Here is a 17,442-nt window from a genome sequence, read left to right on the forward strand (position 1 = left end):
TTGGGTCTATGTTGTGAAATTGTTAGATATTACTTGTTAGATATTACTGCACCGTCTGAGATAGAAACACAAGCATTTCACTACACCTGCAATAACATCTGCTAAACACGTGTATGTGACCAATAAAATGTGATTTTGATTTGAAATAAACGTCCTATTTATCAAAGGTGCTTTTGTCTGGGGTCAAAATGACTCCAAAGGATTTGAATTTGTTAAAAGTCCATATTGATACAGAAACACTAAACCATGATTTAGATTTATTAAGAACAAGTTGATTGACAAAGTCGTGAAAAATTGGAAGAATTGAATAAACCACATTTTGGCCATGATAAAAAGATATGCCTCTGGGATCAAAATGATCCATGTCAGAAGTATGGTTCAATGCAAATATGTAGTGGGTGTAAAGTTTGTATTAAATTCTAACTCATTAAACACGAATCAATCAACACATGCTTCTCTTTGAACGACTTAATATAATATTAAACTTTTCGGAAATAAATGAAAAATAAACGTTTGGTTCCTCAACTGCGTTGCCCAGTCCAGTCAGCAGATGGCGATGTGCGTCTTAGATTCAGGCGATGCTGCCAGTGTGACGTATAATCTAGTGGACGGGACGCTCCTTCAACAACAACAGCTAGTCAGACACCTCGGTAGCTTTCTAACAGACATAGCTACAACATTCACGCTCTTTACACTGGTTTGGTGTATATTAGTCGCTGTGTATTAAACACACTTCTGTTGTATGTACTTGTTGGCCCATTTAATGATATATTTACGTTGTTTGTCAGCTAGCTGGTTTGCTAAGTTAGCTTAGAACTAAGCTAGTCGCTAATGCTAACTAGCTAACATACCGACCATGAGTTCACTAAGCTACTCTCCTCCTGTTAAAGAAGAGGAGGTCTGCTGGACGGAGAAAGAAACTCTAGTGAAAGAGGAGGAGGAAGAGAAAGATGTTACAATACAAAAACAAGTAGAGGGTGAAGCTGTTACCGTGAAAGAAGAAGAGAAAGACGTTTCAGTGAAAGAAGAGGAAGACGCGTTCAGAGTGAAAGAGGAGGAGGATGTTACAGTAAAAGAAGAGGAGGAAGAGAAAGAGGAGGATGCAGTTTATGGAGTGAAAGAGGAGGAGTGGGAGATGACTGTCACATCGAAAAAGGAGGAGGAAGAAGAGGATGAAACTGGATATCTGGGCTCGGTTTCCAAAAGGCATCTTAAGGCGTCCAATGGTTCTAACGATGAACGGGCCCTGATTAACACTAGTAAGTACTGTCTTTAATACAGAGGCACAAACTCTGCAGTTGTTGAACTGATGTTTGGTGTTAAAGCGGAAATCTGCAATTGTTACATCCATATTTGGACTTTAAATTATTTATTTATAGCCATTGATTCTTGAAGAATATAACACATGCCTCATGAGCTGAGTTCAACTGTTGTACCCCATCAGAACCCCAAATAAGCTTTTTTTACTCCAATGTTTAGAAACAATGTAAATCAACACTGTATAGCCTCAACATGGTTAAATCTATAATGTTGATATCATGGATGGTCAGTCCTTGCATCCATAGGTCTGTCTGTCTGTAGTTACATTTCTCCAACCCCATAATCATCTTATTACCAAAACAGTGGTGGAATTACAGATTTGTTATTGTTTGGACTGCAGATTGATTGATTGTTGTGTGGCTTGCTTAAAGGGGCAACCTAGGATTTAATCCGAAACAAAATGGCTGTCCAGAGACTTGGTTTGGTAAACAGCTGAGGGATGGGGGAAGGAGAATTGTAACCACTCTCAAATTCATAGAGAAAGCTATTGTAGCAACCGTAACCCAAAACCTAGCGACCTCTTCAAGAAGTTCAGACATCTTGACATAACAGTTATAAGATGTTGGCTTGACAGTTGCTGGACCCAGGTTTGAGTCCAGCTCAGGGCTACCCCCTGAATTGACTACACTATAAATACAAGGACTGGCCACCCATGAGGTCAAAATTATAGTTTTAACCTGATTTCAAGGCTATATAGTATATTCTATAATTGGCAGTTAAGATTTGCTGTGGGGGTCAAATTGTTGTCAAATTGGAAGTTTACATACACTTATGTTGGTGTCATTAAAACTCGTTTTTCAACCACTCCACACATTTCTTGTTAACTAACTGTAATTTTGGCAAGTCGGTTAGGACATCTACTTTGTGCATGACACAAGTAATTTTTTCAACAGTTGTTTACAGACAGATTATTTCACTTATAATTCACTGTATCACAATTCCAGTGGGTTTGAAGTTTACATACACTAAGTTGACTGTGCCTTTAAACAGCTTGGAGAATTCCAGAGAATTATGCCATGGCTTTAGAAGCTTCTGATAGGCTAATTGACATCATTTGAGTCAATTGGAGGTGTACCTGTGGATGTGTTTCAAGGCATACCTTCAAACTCGGTGCCTCTTTGCTTGACATCATGGGAATATCAAAAGAAATCAGCCAAGACCTCAGTCTGGTTCATCCTTGGGAGCAATTTCCAAACGCCTGAAGGTACCACGTTCATCTGTACAAACAATAGTACGCAAGTATAAACACCATGGGACCACACGGCTGTCATACCGCTCAGGAAGGAGACGCGTTCTGTCTCCTAGAGATTAACGTTCTTTGGTGCGAAAAGAGCAAATCAATCCCAGAACAACAGCAAAGGACCTTGTGAAGATGCTGGAGGAAACAGGTACAAAAGTATCTATATCCAAAGTAAAACAAGTCCTATATCTGAAAGGCCGCTCACCAAGGAAGAAGCCACTGCTCCAAAACTGCCATAAAAAAAAGCCAGACTACGGTTTGCAACTGCACATGGGGACAAAGATCGTACATTTTGAAAAAATGTCATCTGGTCTGATTATACAAAAATAGAACTGTTTGGCCATAATGACCATCGTTATGTTTGGAGGGAAAAGGGGGAGGCTTGCAAGCCGAAGAACACCATCCCAACTGTGAAGCACAGGGGTGGCAGCATCATATTGTGGGGATGCTTTGCTGCAATAGGGACTAGTGCAGTTCACAAAATAGATGGCATCATGAGGAAGGAAAAGTATGTCGATATATTGAAGCAATATCTCAAGACATCCGTCAGGAAGTTAAAGCTTGGTTGCAAGTGAGTCTTCCATATGGACAATGACCCCAAGCATACTTCCAAAGTTGTGGCAAAATGGCTGAAGGACAACAATGTATTGGAATGGCCATCACAAAGCCCTGACCTCAATCCTATAGAACATTTGTGGGCAGATCTGAAAAAGCGTGTACGAGCAAAGAGACCTACAAACCTGACTCAGTTACACCAACTCTGTCAGGAGGAATGGGCCAAAATTCACCCAACTTATTGTGGGATGCTTGTGGGAGGCTACCCAAAACGTTTGACCCAAGTTAAACAATTTAAAGGCAATACAACCAAATGCTAATTGAGTGTATGTAAACTTCTGACCCACTGGGAATGTGATGAACGAAATAAAAGCTAAAATAAATCATTCTCTCTACTATTATTCTGACATTTCACATTCTTAAAATAAAGTGGTGATCCTACTTGACCTAAGACAGGGAAGAATTTCCACTCGGATTAAATGTTAGGAATTGTGAGAAACTGAGTTTAAATGTATTTGGCTAATGTGTATGTAAACTTCCGACTTCAACTGTATACATAGATTCAATTACATTAAGGGTGAAACATACCTAGATTCAATAACATTTATATGTTTCAATAACATTCATGAATTGGTTTGAAACCTTTGTTTTAGAACCTTCTCAAAGTTGGTGCCTTGACGGTTTCTCACTCGTACCCTGACTTTTTAAAAGGGATTTTGGGACAATTAGCTTAGTTTATAACATGTATTTTAGGAACTGCGTGTCACAGCATGACAATGTGAACATGATTGGTCGACAGTCTCTTGGATGGGCATTAAACATTTGAATAAAGCTGTAATTTAACAAAATGTGGAAAAGGGGAAGGGGTCTGAACTTTCTGAATGCTCTATGTTTTATTATATTTTTCAAATGTAACCTTTATTTAACTAGACAAGTCAGTTAAGAACAAATTATTTTTTACAATGACGGACGACGCTTGGCCAATTGTGCGTCTCCCTATGGGACTCCCAATCACGGCCGGTTGGGATACAGCCAGGATTCGAACCAGGGTCTGTAGTGACGCCTCAAGCACTGAAATGCACCACTCGGGAGCCCCAAAATCATCTTCTAGTGCTGTCCCCAACTAAAATAAATCTTGGCCAACCAAGAGTCTAATTTTGTTTCTACCAATCGATTGGTTGAAAATTTCGAATGTGTATTTTTCCATATATAAACACCACCCACGTGTATTAACCTGTTATGGCTAGGGGGCAGTATTTTCACGGCTGGATAAAAAACGTACCCGATTTAATCTGGTTACTAATCCTGCCCAGTAACTAGAATATGCATATAATTATTGGCTTTGGATAGAAAACACCCTAAAGTTTCTAAAACTGTTTGAATGGTGTCTGTGAGTATAACAGAACTCATATGGCAGGCAAAAACCTGAGAAGATTTCATGCAGGAACTGGCCTGTCTGACAAGGTGTCGTTCTTCTTGTCTCTGTTTATTGAAGAGTGAGGATCTTAGCTGTCCCGTGACACTTCCTACGGCTGCCATAGGTTCTCAGAAGGCGGCAAAAAGCGGAATCGTGGCTTTGCAGGCTCTGGCTGAAACAAAGTAGCGCGTTTGGGTAGTGGCTGGTTACAGTACTGTGAGACTCAGGCTCGTGCCCGCGTCGACCGAAAGGTTTGTTTTCATTCCTCTGTTTAGCTAAATGGACATTCCCGGTCGGAATATTATCGCTTTTTTACGAGAAAAATGGCATAAAAATGGATTTTAAACAGCGGTTGACATGCTTCGAAGTACGGTAATGGAATATTTAGATTTTTTTTGTCACGAATTGCGCCATGCGTGCGACCCTTCTTTACCATTCGGATAGTGTCTGGGACGCACGAACAAAACGCCGCTATTCGGATATAACGATGGATTATTTTGGACCAAACCAACATTTGTTATTGAAGTAGCAGTCCTGGGAGTGCATTCTGACGAAGACAACAAAAGGTAAACAAACTTTTATAATAGTAAATCTGATATTGGTGAGTGCTAAACTTGCCGGGTGTCTAAATAGCTAGCCCGTGATGCCTGGGCTATGTACTTAGAATATTGCAAAATGTGCTTTCACCAAAAAGCTATTTTAAAATCGGACATATCGAGTGAATAGAGGAGTTATGTATCTATAATTCTTAAAATAATTGTTATGCTTTTTGTGAACATTTATCGTGAGTAATTTAGTAAATTGTTAGCAAATTCCCCGGAAGTTTGCGGGGGGTATGCTAGTTCTGAACGTCACATGCTAATGTAAAAAGCTGTTTTTTGATATAAATATGAACTTAATTGAACAAAACATCCATGTATTGTATAACATAATGTCCTAGGTGTGTCATCTGATGAAGATCATCAAAGGTTAGTGCTGCATTTAGCTGTCTTCTGGGTTTTTGTAACATTATATGCTAGCTTGAAAAATGGGTGTCTGATTATTTCTGGCTTGGTACTCTGCTGACATAATCTAATGTTTTGCTTTCGCTGTAAAGCCTTTTTGAAATCGGACAGTGTGGTTAGATAAAGGAGAGTCTTATCTTTAAAATGCTGTGAAATAGTCATATGTTTGAAAAATTGAAGTTTTTGTATTTTTGAGGAATTTGTAATTCGCGCCACGCCTATCATTGGATATTGGAGCAGGTGTTCCGCTAGCGGAACGTCTAGATGTAAGAGGTTAATAAAATAAAAATTATTCTCGACCAGGTTGAAATACTATCAGACATCCCCAAATGGGCACATTTATAGGCCTACATTTGTGTACAGGCCAGGTAGATTAATCCTACTTCTATATGTGTAATCAGGTGCCCGTCCTTACTCAACATTGACAGGAGTTTCAAACAAAAGACAATGAATAAATTGACAAAACTGCGGGGTAAGGTCTGGGTGGTCTGCCAGGGGTCGTTTCATTTAGTATCCGATTGGGTCGGCATGGGGAATGATTGTATTTTCCCATAGTATGTTGTACCGAAGTTGACCGACTGAAAGGGAGTGTAACTTTGATTATAATTACTCTTCCATGAAGGAGGGAAACGAGGTGCAACACGTGTTTGGCGCTGCCCTTTCCTGGGTCGGTGAAGAGCGGTATTAAATTTAAGGAATAAATCCGAGCCTCACGCTCATCACCTGTGGAAGGCGGGGCTTCCAGAGAGGCACGGATTTAATAGTATGTTGTACCTAGTTTTCCTCCTTCAGGGAACAGTAGTTATAGTCATAACATGAGGATTTAATTGTATGTTGTACCTAGTTTTCCTCCTTCAGGGAACAGTAGTTATAGTCATAACATGAGGATTTAATTGTATGTTGTACCTAGTTTCCCTCCTTCAGGGAACAGTAGTTATAGTCATAACATTAAGCTTGTCATATGATGAACTTCAACTTAAATACTGGATCTTGCTGTCAGACAGTTTTTTGTATTCAGATCTCTGAAATGCTCTCTAATTACGTAACATTTTGTGTCTCCTTATATTACGCTGGGAAAACAGTTTTCATGGGCACAGAAATCCTAAATCATTTCAGAGCTAAATCCAATGGTTCTAACCAAGAGTCATCTTAACTTTATTGACAACACCCAAATGGATACTGTCATTAACGTGGTTCTTCAATAATAACACATAATTCTTAATACTGTAGCTGTTTAGTTCCAGTCACATGTTCAACTATCATCAGCTGATCCAGGAAATCATTTTCTGAATGACAGTCACATGACAAACATCACGACATGCAACAACAACCAAAGTGCTTCTTCATTCATTACTCTGGTAAAGACAGTTATGCCGTGCTCCATGTTGGATCCAACATCCCTAACAAATTGATGTTTATAATGTGTTATTGTCTGCTTGATTTACAGTAGGGTCTCGTTAGTCTGTTTGGACACAGAGATACTTAGTCTTATCTTTCAAATGGTGTAAAATAGTCATATGTTTGAGAAATTGAAGTTATAGCATTTTTAAGGTTTTTGTATTCCGCGCCACGCTCTACCGTTGGATATTAGTGAGGCGTTCCGCTAGCGGAACGTCTAGATGCAAATGTACAAACCCTCATTGTCAGGCTGATGTTAAAGCTAGCCAAAGAGCATTTTACTGGTTGAAGTGTTTTTTAAGTATAAATTAGTTGATTTGCGACAATAACACAAACATATTAAGCAGGAGATTCAAACGAGCCTTACAGTTATAATCCAAAAGTAATGTGAAATGCACTCATAAGCAACCTGGAAATGGAGGCTATTTTTGCTGTCAGCCTATGAGAACTCCCCTGAGTTTTCCCCCATGGTGGTGAAGTAGTGAATAGACACAGAGCTTAATGTGAGTTTCCTTGAGTAGCACTCCTGATCTTGCGCTGTAATATTCAGAATACATTGTGAAAAACTAAAATCTTAGCTCACCATTTTTGCTCCAGGCAGATATACTACATCCATAACTAGTGGTTTCCTCATTAGCAGATATACTACATCCATAACTAGTGGTTTCCTCCTTACCAGATATACTACATCCATAACTAGTGGTTTCCTCATTACCAGATACACTACATCCACAACTAGTGGTTTCCTCCTTACCAGATATACTACATCCATAACTAGTGGTTTCCTCATTACCAGATATACTACATCCATAACTAGTGGTTTCCTCATTACTAGATATACTACATCCATAACTAGTGGTTTCCTCATTAGCAGGGAGGAGTTTCTACAACCAGATTGTGTGTGCATCGCCCTCGTGCTGCAATTTTAGCAAACACAGAAAGGGGCCTATATTGGAGACCAAAAGTCGTCTGGTACACTGCTTAGAGTTTCAACAACATGAATAACTTATTTCTAGTTACTACTAATGTGAAAACAAGACAAAATATGATTGTTGCTAAGTTGACTGTCTTAATTGTCAAATAATTGAACAGACGTCAATTGTTGTACAACTTCATGGGTAGGACCTTTTACCTCAAATAAACAATGGATTTCTGCTGTTGTGGGCCTTTAACCATCTGTCTGACTTTGCCGTTCACACAGGAGAGAGGCGGGACTATCGTGGATCCTCTGGGGACCCTCAACAACATCATGAAGCTGACAAGGCAGAGAAGAGTCTCTCCAGATCAGAACTCCTCAAGAAACACCAGCAGAGACCCACAGGGAAGAGAACTCACTGCTGCTCTGACTGTGGGAAGAGATTCACCTCATCAGGCATTAAAATTCATCAGAGAACACACACAGGAGAGAAATCTTTTAGCTGTGATCAATGTGGGAAGAGTTTTGTTCAATCTGGCAATCTGACATCACACCAGAGAACACACACAGGAGAGAAACCGTATAGCTGTGATCAGTGTGAGAAGAGTTTTACTGAGTCTGGGGGTCTGACTAAACACCAGAGAACACACACAGGAGAGAAACCTTATAGCTGTGATGAATGTGGGAAGAGTTTTATTACATCTAACATTCTGACTCAACACAAGATAACACACACAGGAGAGAAATCTTATAGCTGTGATCAATGTGGGAAGAGTTTTGGTCGATCTGGAGAACTGACTGTGCACCAGAGAATACACACAGGAGAGAAACCCTATAGCTGTGATCAATGTGGGAAGAGTTTTGCTGCATCTACCAATCTGAATCTACACCAGAGAACACACACAGGAGAGAAACCTTATGGCTGTGGTCAATGTGGGAAGAGTTTTGTTCAATCTGGCCATCTGACATTACACCAGAGAACACACACAGGAGATAAACCTTATAGCTGTGATCAATGTGGAAAGAGTTTTGCTGCATCTAGCACTCTGACGCTACACCAGAGAACACACACAGGAGAGAAACCTTATAGCTGTGGTCAATGTGGGAAGAGTTTTGTTCAATCTGGCCATCTGACAGTGCACCAGAGAACACACACAGGAGAGAAACCATATAGCTGTGATCAGTGTGGGAAGAGTTTTACTGAGTCTGGGGGTCTGACTAAACACCAGAGAACACACATAGGAGAGAAACCGAATAGCTGTGATCAGTATGGGAAGAGTTTTTTACTGAGTCTCGTCGTCTGACTAAACACCAGAGAACACACACAGGAGAGAACCCTCATAGCTGTGACCAGAGATAATCTGATAAAAGATCTCTGATCAAATGTCAGAAACTACTTACATGAAGGAGTTGTTTCATGATATCAATGAACTAATGTCACAATGTAGAATGTTTTAACATTGTAGAAGGAGTATTTTAATGATGTCCCAATGTAGAACCCTAAACGTTTGTCCCCTGTTCTATTGATTTCAACATGATATGGATATTATCCTCAGGGGGAAAATCCAGGCTCTGAATTGAAAGAGTTACTATTTATGAGATTTAATAAAAAGTTACTAACAAAAAAGTTGTTACACTTACCACGTTGGTGACCCACTGGAATCAAAATGCACCACTTCAAAATGTAGCAAGCTGTTTTCTACAAATTGTCCTCTAACCAGGGATGTACACATTATTCCCAGATTCCGTGTGGTTTTTGAGCTGTTAGTTTTAACAGGACGTGCAACCTCATCTCCCTTCTGTCACACAAATGATTTTAGCATGATATCGATGAGTTATGACAAATAAGTGTTGTGTTCCTTTGTTTAGCGACCCCTAAATTTAAATGCATCACTCCAAAATGTAGCTGACTGTCTTCTGCAGGTTGTCCTCTAATCAGTGAGGTAAAATATATCTCCCATTTCCATGTGTTTTTTTAGTTGTGTTAGTTTCAACATCACGTACAACCTGATTTCCCCCCTAATTGATTATCAGTGATTTATTGCTACTTGTCAAAACAAGGTGCTTGTTTAAAAAAAAATACAAGTAATATGATTATTATGGCTGATGTTTGTGTATGTAGCACATTTTATGTTTAGGTTTTCAATTCATCCCAAACTGTTTCTGCGTATTGGTTATTGATTTGGACACGTTAAAACTGTGTTTTGACATTGGGGATATTTCATATTTTCATTTCATGTAACATTTAGTAATGATATTTATTTATGCAACCAACTGACAATTTTTTGGTACAATTATATTGACATTGTTGCCCTGTTTTTAGAATATCAGAGTTCATTCTCAGATGTGCCAACCCAAATGTACTAGAGCATGACATTGGGGACTGGGCCCCGATCCAACAACATGTCTATCTAGTGAACCCTGAAAAGAGAGAGAAGCTCTGCAGTGAGGTGGAAAGTTACTACGGATATTGCAGGAGTTTCCTCTTGAAATCAGACATGTCCGTGGTAAGGACAACTTGGTTGCTGATTGTCTCAAGGGTTGGCAGTCAAAAGGTTTTGTGTTGTTCGTTTAGCCAAAGCGTTACCATGGATCACATATTATTTTGACACGTTTTTCCGTGTTGGAGATGAGTTTTATCTCTTATTATTTTCTGTATGTTTTTGAAACTGCACTGTTGGTTAGGGGCTCGTAAGTCAGCATTTCACTGTTAGGTCTGTTGTATTCGGCGCAGTACAATTTGATTTGAGTTTTGTTATACGGCATGTTTTTCCGTATTTGAGATGATTTTTGTTTGGGCTCGTTCCAAGGGGACGAGAGTTCTAGAAGCTAGTGAGTTTTAGGAAGATGAGAGTTCTAGAAGCTAGTGAGTTTTAGGAAGACGAGTGTTCTAGAAGCTAGTGGGTTTTAGGAAGACGAGTGTTCTAGAAGCTAGTGAGTTTTAGGAAGACGAGTGTTCTAGAAGCTAGTGAGTTTTAGGAAGACGAGTGTTCTAGAAGCTAGTGAGTTTTAGGAAGACGAGTGTTCTAGAAGCTAGTGAGTTTTAGGAAGACGAGAGTTCTAGAAGCTAGTGAGTTTTAGGAAGACGAGTGTTCTAGAAGCTAGTGAGTTTTAGGAAGACGAGAGTTCTAGAAGCTAGTGAGTTTTAGGATTCTATAGACAGAAAAAGGAGAAAAAAATAGTACGATTGTATATTCTTATTTTTAATTGTTGAAAGCCAGTAGACACCATGTTTATATTGGTGAAGGTGAAGCATTGTAGTTGATTATGTGAAATGGAAGTTGTTTTCTTTTGGTGGTGAGCAAACTTTTCTCAGATACTGTTGCCCTCTTACATTCTGCATAGAAATTATCCCCAGCATCCTATCTGAATGTTTGGCTGTTCCTTTTCAGTTGAAAGATGGTGCAACAACAATAGAAACCAGAAAACGTATGTTTGTTTCCTTGTATTTTCTTCTACCAGATCTATTGTGTTATATTCTCCTACATTCAATTCACATTTCCACAAACTTCAGAGTGTTTCCTTTCAAATGAAACCAAGAAAATGCATATCCTTGCTACTGGGCCTGAGCTACAGACAGTTAGATTTGGGTATGTCTTCAGGCGGAAATTAAGAGAAGTGGGGGGGTAGCCCTAACAGGTTTAAGACTCATTTCCACAGTCACACAACTCTCATATCACAGTCACACAATGCTATTCCCAAACCTACCTAATCAATTAGTTGTTTTTCAACAATATTTTAACCTGCAGGAATATTTTCACATTTCTATCTAATGGTTTGTTCCTAGGATAATGCAACTCATACATTTACATCTTTCAATACTTCTAAAATGGTGTCCAGGTTTAAAAAAATTACAGGTGCACCGTACTATCTTATACTATACCATAAATGGTCTTAACTAGTAAACACAGATTCTAGTTTTCATCCAGTTCATAGATAGCTGACAGCCTCAGAGCCTACTGACTGGGCCCTGTTTACACCTCCACACAGGAATACACACTCAGAGCCTACTGACTGGGCCCTGTTTACACCTCCACACAGGAATACACACTCAGAGCCTCCTGACTGGGCCCTGTTTACACCTCCACACAGGAATACACACTCAGAGCCTCCTGACTGGGCCCTGTTTACACCTCCACACAGGAATACACACTCAGAGCCTACTGACTGGGCCCTGTTTACACCTCCACACAGGAATACACACTCAGAGCCTCCTGACTGGGCCCTGTTTACACCTCCACACAGGAATACACACTCAGAGCCTACTGACTGGGCCCTGTTTACACCTCCACACAGGAATACACACTCAGAGCCTTCTGACTGGGCCCTGTTTACACCTCCACACAGGAACACACACTCAGAGCCTCCTGACTGGGCCCTGTTTACACCTCCACACAGGAATACACACTCAGAGCCTACGAGGACTTTCTAAAAACTCCTCTTTGCGTGTTTCACTCACCTCTTTCTTTTTAAACTACGTTCAAGATGTGGTATATAAATATACTATACTGATGGTATCCACTATATATACTATACTGATGGTATCCACTATATATACTATACTGATGGTATCCACTATATATACTATACTGATGGTATCCACTATATATACTATACTGATGGTATCCACTATATATACTATACTGATGGTATCTGCTATATATACTATACTGATGGTATCCGCTATATATACTATACTGATGGTATCCGCTATATATACTATACTGATGGTATCCACTATATATACTATACTGATGGTATCCACTATATATACTATACTGATGGTATCCACTATATATACTATACTGATGGTATCCACTATATATACTATACTGATGGTATCCACTATATATACTATACTGATGGTATCCACTATATATACTATACTGATGGTATCCACTATATATATACTATACTGATGGTATCCACTATATATACTATACTGATGGTATCCACTATATATACTATACTGATGGTATCCACTATATATACTATACTGATGGTATCCACTATATATACTATACTGATGGTATCCACTATATATACTATACTGATGGTATCCACTATATATACTATACTGATGGTATCCACTCGGTTCGCTGCCTCTCAGATCAAAGGTGGGTCCATTTGCTCCGTTCCCGAAGTTTGGTCTCCCTGAGATCTCAAGTTAGAGGGATCCCTGGTGCACCATTTACCCAGGTCATCAGGAGCCAGGTCATTTACCCAGGTCGTCAGGTCATTTACCCAGGTCATCAGGAGCCAGGTCATTTACCCAGGTCGTCAGGAGTCAGGTCATTTATCCAGGTCATCAGGAGCGGTCACCAAGTCTAGATTCACATCCCCGTCGTCAACTGTTGTTAATTTCTTTAATATCAAATGAGGAGACAAACTTATCATAGAAGTCAGAGTTAATCTTAAACTAAATCTTTATTCACTTATTAATAAGGGAGCAGGTCAATACAACACGCAAATATAGGGTGAATCAATTGAGTGTTCTACGATAATGATGGCTGGTCGACGAATCACCACCAGATGATTCGTTGAGAGATGAATCACCCCCAGATGATTCGTTGAGAGATGAATCACCACCAGATGATTCATTGAGAGATGAATCACCCCCAGATGATTCGTTGAGAGATGAACCACCCCCAGATGATTCGTTGAGAGATGAATCACCCCCAGATGATTCGTTGAGAGATGAATCACCACCAGATGATTCATTGAGAGATGAATCAACCCCAGATGATTCGTTGAGAGATGAATCACCCCCAGATGATTCGTTGAGAGCCATGAGACAAAAGTACAAAGGTCTTTTACAGCCAAGATGCACCCCTTTTAACCTACATGACCAACAACAGATGTATAGAACGGGTCACAAGGTTAAGATCTGTATGAAAGATACTTATAATTCTCAGCAGAGAGTATCTGCTGTAAAAACAGTACTCTTTGTGTAGAGACCAGGGTCTGGCCCTGGGGTCATCTCTCCCTGGTACCATATAGAACAGAAACATTAACTCATGTTCTGGAATGCAGTCTCTTTAGGTTTTATCACCCAAAAGACATTGTAAATCTCCTGTCAGTGTTTTCTCCCAGAGGCCCATCCTCAGTAGAACACACAGACACAATAGTTCTAAGAACCCTCTATTCTGTTGCATAAAACAACCATTTGATGCAATAAAAGTATTATAACATAATCTTGCAGTTTTGCTCTCAGTGTCCACTGAAAGTTGACTAGTAACAACAACTGGGACCTAAAAGACACCCACCATGAGACCCACTAAATCTGCCCAAGAAGAGGAAAACGAAAGAAAAACCCACACCAAACTTAAAGACAGGAAGTAAACCAAAAAGGTGGAGCAACTAAAGGTGTTGACTCTCCACATCAAGACAACTGGAGCACTGGGCCAGACACTCTTAAATAGAACCTGGACCAGCTCAGGTGAAACACCTTCCCACTAACGAGATGGACAAGCCAGCACAGGTGTAACACATACTGACTAACGAGGTGACACCAATCAGTGCGTCCTACGTGCTAACGAGCTAGACGGGCTAACGAGCTAGACGTGCTAACGAGCTAGACGTGCTAACGAGCTAGACGGGCTAACGAGCTAGACGTGCTAACGAGCTAGACGTGCTAACGAGCTAGACGTGCTAACGAGCTAGACGGGCTAACGAGCTAGACGTGCTAACGAGCTAGACGGGCTAAAGTCCAACCTTAAAACATAAATGGAAAAACCAAAGACTAACACCTTAATAGAATGCTCACCACCAACAGAAAACAACTTCCATTTCACATTATAATCAACTACAATGCTTCACCTTCACCAATATAAACATGGTGTCTACTGGCTGTCAACAATTAAAAAATAGAAAAAAATATAAATGTATAAAATTAGCTTCTGACTGTCGTCCTAAAACTCACTAGCTTCTAGAACTCTAGTCTTTCTAAAACTCACTAGCTTCTAGAACTCTCGTCCACTTGGAGCCCAAACAAAACTCATCTCCAAATCGGAAAAACATGCAGTCAAAATAAGATCCATAGCAACTCACTGGCTAAATGCAAAACACAATTTTCTTTGACTGCCCACCTTGAGACAATCAGAAACCAAGTTGTCCTCGCCATGGACACAAGCACCAAAAACACTGTTGTTTTGACAAGTAGCAATAAACTACTGATATTGATTAGGGGGGAAATCAGGTTGTACGTGCTGTTGAAACTTGACAACAAAATACAAACACATGGAAATGGGAGATATCTTTCACCTCACTGGTTAAAGGACAACCTGCAGAAGACAGTCAGCTACATTTTGGAGTGATTAATTTAAATTTAGGGGTCACTGAACAAAGGAACACAACACTTATTTTTCATAACTCATCGGTATCATGTTGAAATCATTTGGGTGAGAGGAGGGAGAGAGGAGGTTGCACATTCTGTTAAAACTAACACCTCAAAAACCACACGGAATCTGGGAATAATGTGTACATCAGTGGTTAGAAGACAATTTGTAGAAAACAGCTAGCTACATTTTGAAGTGTTGCATTTTGATTCCAGTGGGTCACCAATGTGGTAAGTGTAACACAGCTCTTTTTTTGTTAGTCACTTTTTGTTAAATCACATAAATAGTAACTCTTCCATTTCAGAGCCTGGATTTTCCCCCTGAGGCTAATATCCATATCATGTTGAAATCAATAGAACAGGGGACAAACGTTTAGGGTTCTACATTGTGACATCATTAATATACACCTACTACAATGTTTAAACATTCTACATTGTGACATTATTTCATTGATATCATGAAACAACTCCATGTATTTTCTGATGTTTGATCAGAGATCTTTTATCAGAGTATCTCTTGTCACATTGACCACAGCTATAAGGTTTCTCTCCTGTGTGTGTTCTCTTGTGTTGAGTCAGATGTCCAGATTGACCAAAACTCTTCCCACATTTACCACACCTATAAGGTTTCTCTCCTGTGTGTGTTCTCTGGTGCACTGTCAGATGTCCAGATTGACCAAAACTCTTCCAACATTTACCACAGCTATAAGATTTCTCTACTGTGTGTATTCTCTGGTGTACTGTCAGATTATCAGATGTAGTAAAACTCTTCCCACATTGATCACAGCTAAAAGGTTTCTCTCCTGTGTGTATTCTCTGGTGTAAAGTCAGTTCTCCAGATTGACCAAAACTCTTCCCACATTGACCACAGCTATAAGGTTTCTCTCCTGTGTGTCTTCTCTGGTGTACAGTCAGAATGCTTGATGTAGTGAAACTCTTCCCACATTGATCACAGCTATAAGGTTTCTCTCCTGTGTGTATTCTCTGGTGTACTGTCAGATGATCAGATGTAGTAAAACTCTTCCCACATTGATCACAGCTAAAAGGTTTCTCTCCTGTGTGTATTCTCTGGTGTACAGTCAGTTCTCCAGATTGACCAAAACTCTTCCCACATTGACCACATATATAAGGTTTCTCTCCTGTGTGTCTTCTCTGGTGTACAGTCAGAATGCTTGATGTAGTGAAACTCTTCCCACATTGATCACAGCTAAAAGGTTTCTCTCCTGTGTGTATTCTCTGGTGTAAAGTCAGTTCTCCAGATTGACCAAAACTCTTCCCACATTGACCACAGCTATAAGGTTTCTCTCCTGTGTGTATTCTCTGGTGTACTGTCAGATAATCAGATGAAGTAAAACTCTTCCCACATTGATCACAGCTAAAAGGTTTCTCTCCTGTGTGTATTCTCTGATGAATTTTAATGCCTGATGAGGTGAATCTCTTCCCACAGTCAGAGCAGCAGTGAGTTCTCTTCCCTGTGGGTCTCTGCAGGTGTTTATTGAGGTGTTCTGATCTGGAGAGACTCTTCTCTGCCTCGTCAGCATCATGAGGTTGTTGAGGCTCCCCAGAGGATCCACGATAGTCACGTCTCTCTCCTGTGTGAACAACAAAGTTAGACAGATGATTAAAGGCCCAAAACAGCGTAATCCACTGTATAAGGTGATGTACAACAACTGACGTCTGTAATCAATGTTAAAATGATTTACTTGACATTTGTCTTAAAAAGAGCAAGAATAGTCATCTTTAGTCTTGTTTTCACATTAGTAGTAAAACCAATGATTGTAGGCTAGAAAGAAATTATTAAAGTTGTTGAAACCCTAAGCAATGTGCCAGACGACTTTGGTCTCCAATATAGGCCCCTTTCTGTGTTTGCTAGAATTGCGGCACGAGGGCAAAGCACACAATTTGGTTGCAGAAACTCATCCCTGCTAATGAGGAAATGGCTAGTTATGGATGTAGTATATCTGGTAATGAGGAAACCACTAGTTATGGATGTAGTATATCTGGTAATGAGGAAACCACTATTTATGGATGTAGTATATCTGGTAATGAGGAAACCACTAGTTATGGATGTAGTATATCTGGTAATGAGGAAACCACTAGTTATGGATGTAGTATATCTGGTAATGAGGAAACCACTAGTTATGGATGTAGTATATCTGGTAATGAGGAAACCACTAGTTATGGATGTAGTATATCTTGTAATGAGGAAACCACTAGTTATGGATGTAGTATATCTGGTAATGAGGAAACCACTAG

At 39.8% G+C, this 17,442-nt stretch overlaps 2 protein-coding genes across 2 annotated transcripts; one reads left to right on the top strand and one right to left on the bottom strand.

Moving 5' to 3' along the window:
- The first annotated feature begins 1,720 nt into the window (after positions 1 to 1,720).
- LOC145867060 (uncharacterized) lies at positions 1,721 to 9,553 on the top strand. Its single transcript, XM_082971104.1, has 2 exons — positions 1,721 to 1,739; positions 8,136 to 9,553. Exons 1-2 carry the CDS (start codon positions 1,721 to 1,723, stop codon positions 9,152 to 9,154), a joined length of 1,038 nt encoding a protein of 345 aa, XP_082827230.1. The 3' UTR covers positions 9,155 to 9,553.
- Positions 9,554 to 13,068: 3,515 nt separating this feature from the next.
- Positions 13,069 to 16,896, bottom strand: LOC145867061 (uncharacterized). The gene is made up of 2 exons (XM_082971105.1): positions 16,890 to 16,896; positions 13,069 to 16,778 (listed from the first exon to the last, which is right to left on the bottom strand). The coding sequence occupies exons 1-2, from the start codon at positions 16,894 to 16,896 to the stop codon at positions 15,643 to 15,645; spliced, it is 1,143 nt and encodes a 380-aa protein (XP_082827231.1). The 3' UTR covers positions 13,069 to 15,642.
- Positions 16,897 to 17,442: the final 546 nt, after the last annotated feature.

This window comes from Salmo salar, unplaced genomic scaffold, assembly GCF_965601325.2.
Source record: "Salmo salar unplaced genomic scaffold, fSalSal1 ptg000177l, whole genome shotgun sequence".
In the NCBI taxonomy this organism is placed as follows: domain Eukaryota; kingdom Metazoa; phylum Chordata; class Actinopteri; order Salmoniformes; family Salmonidae; genus Salmo; species Salmo salar.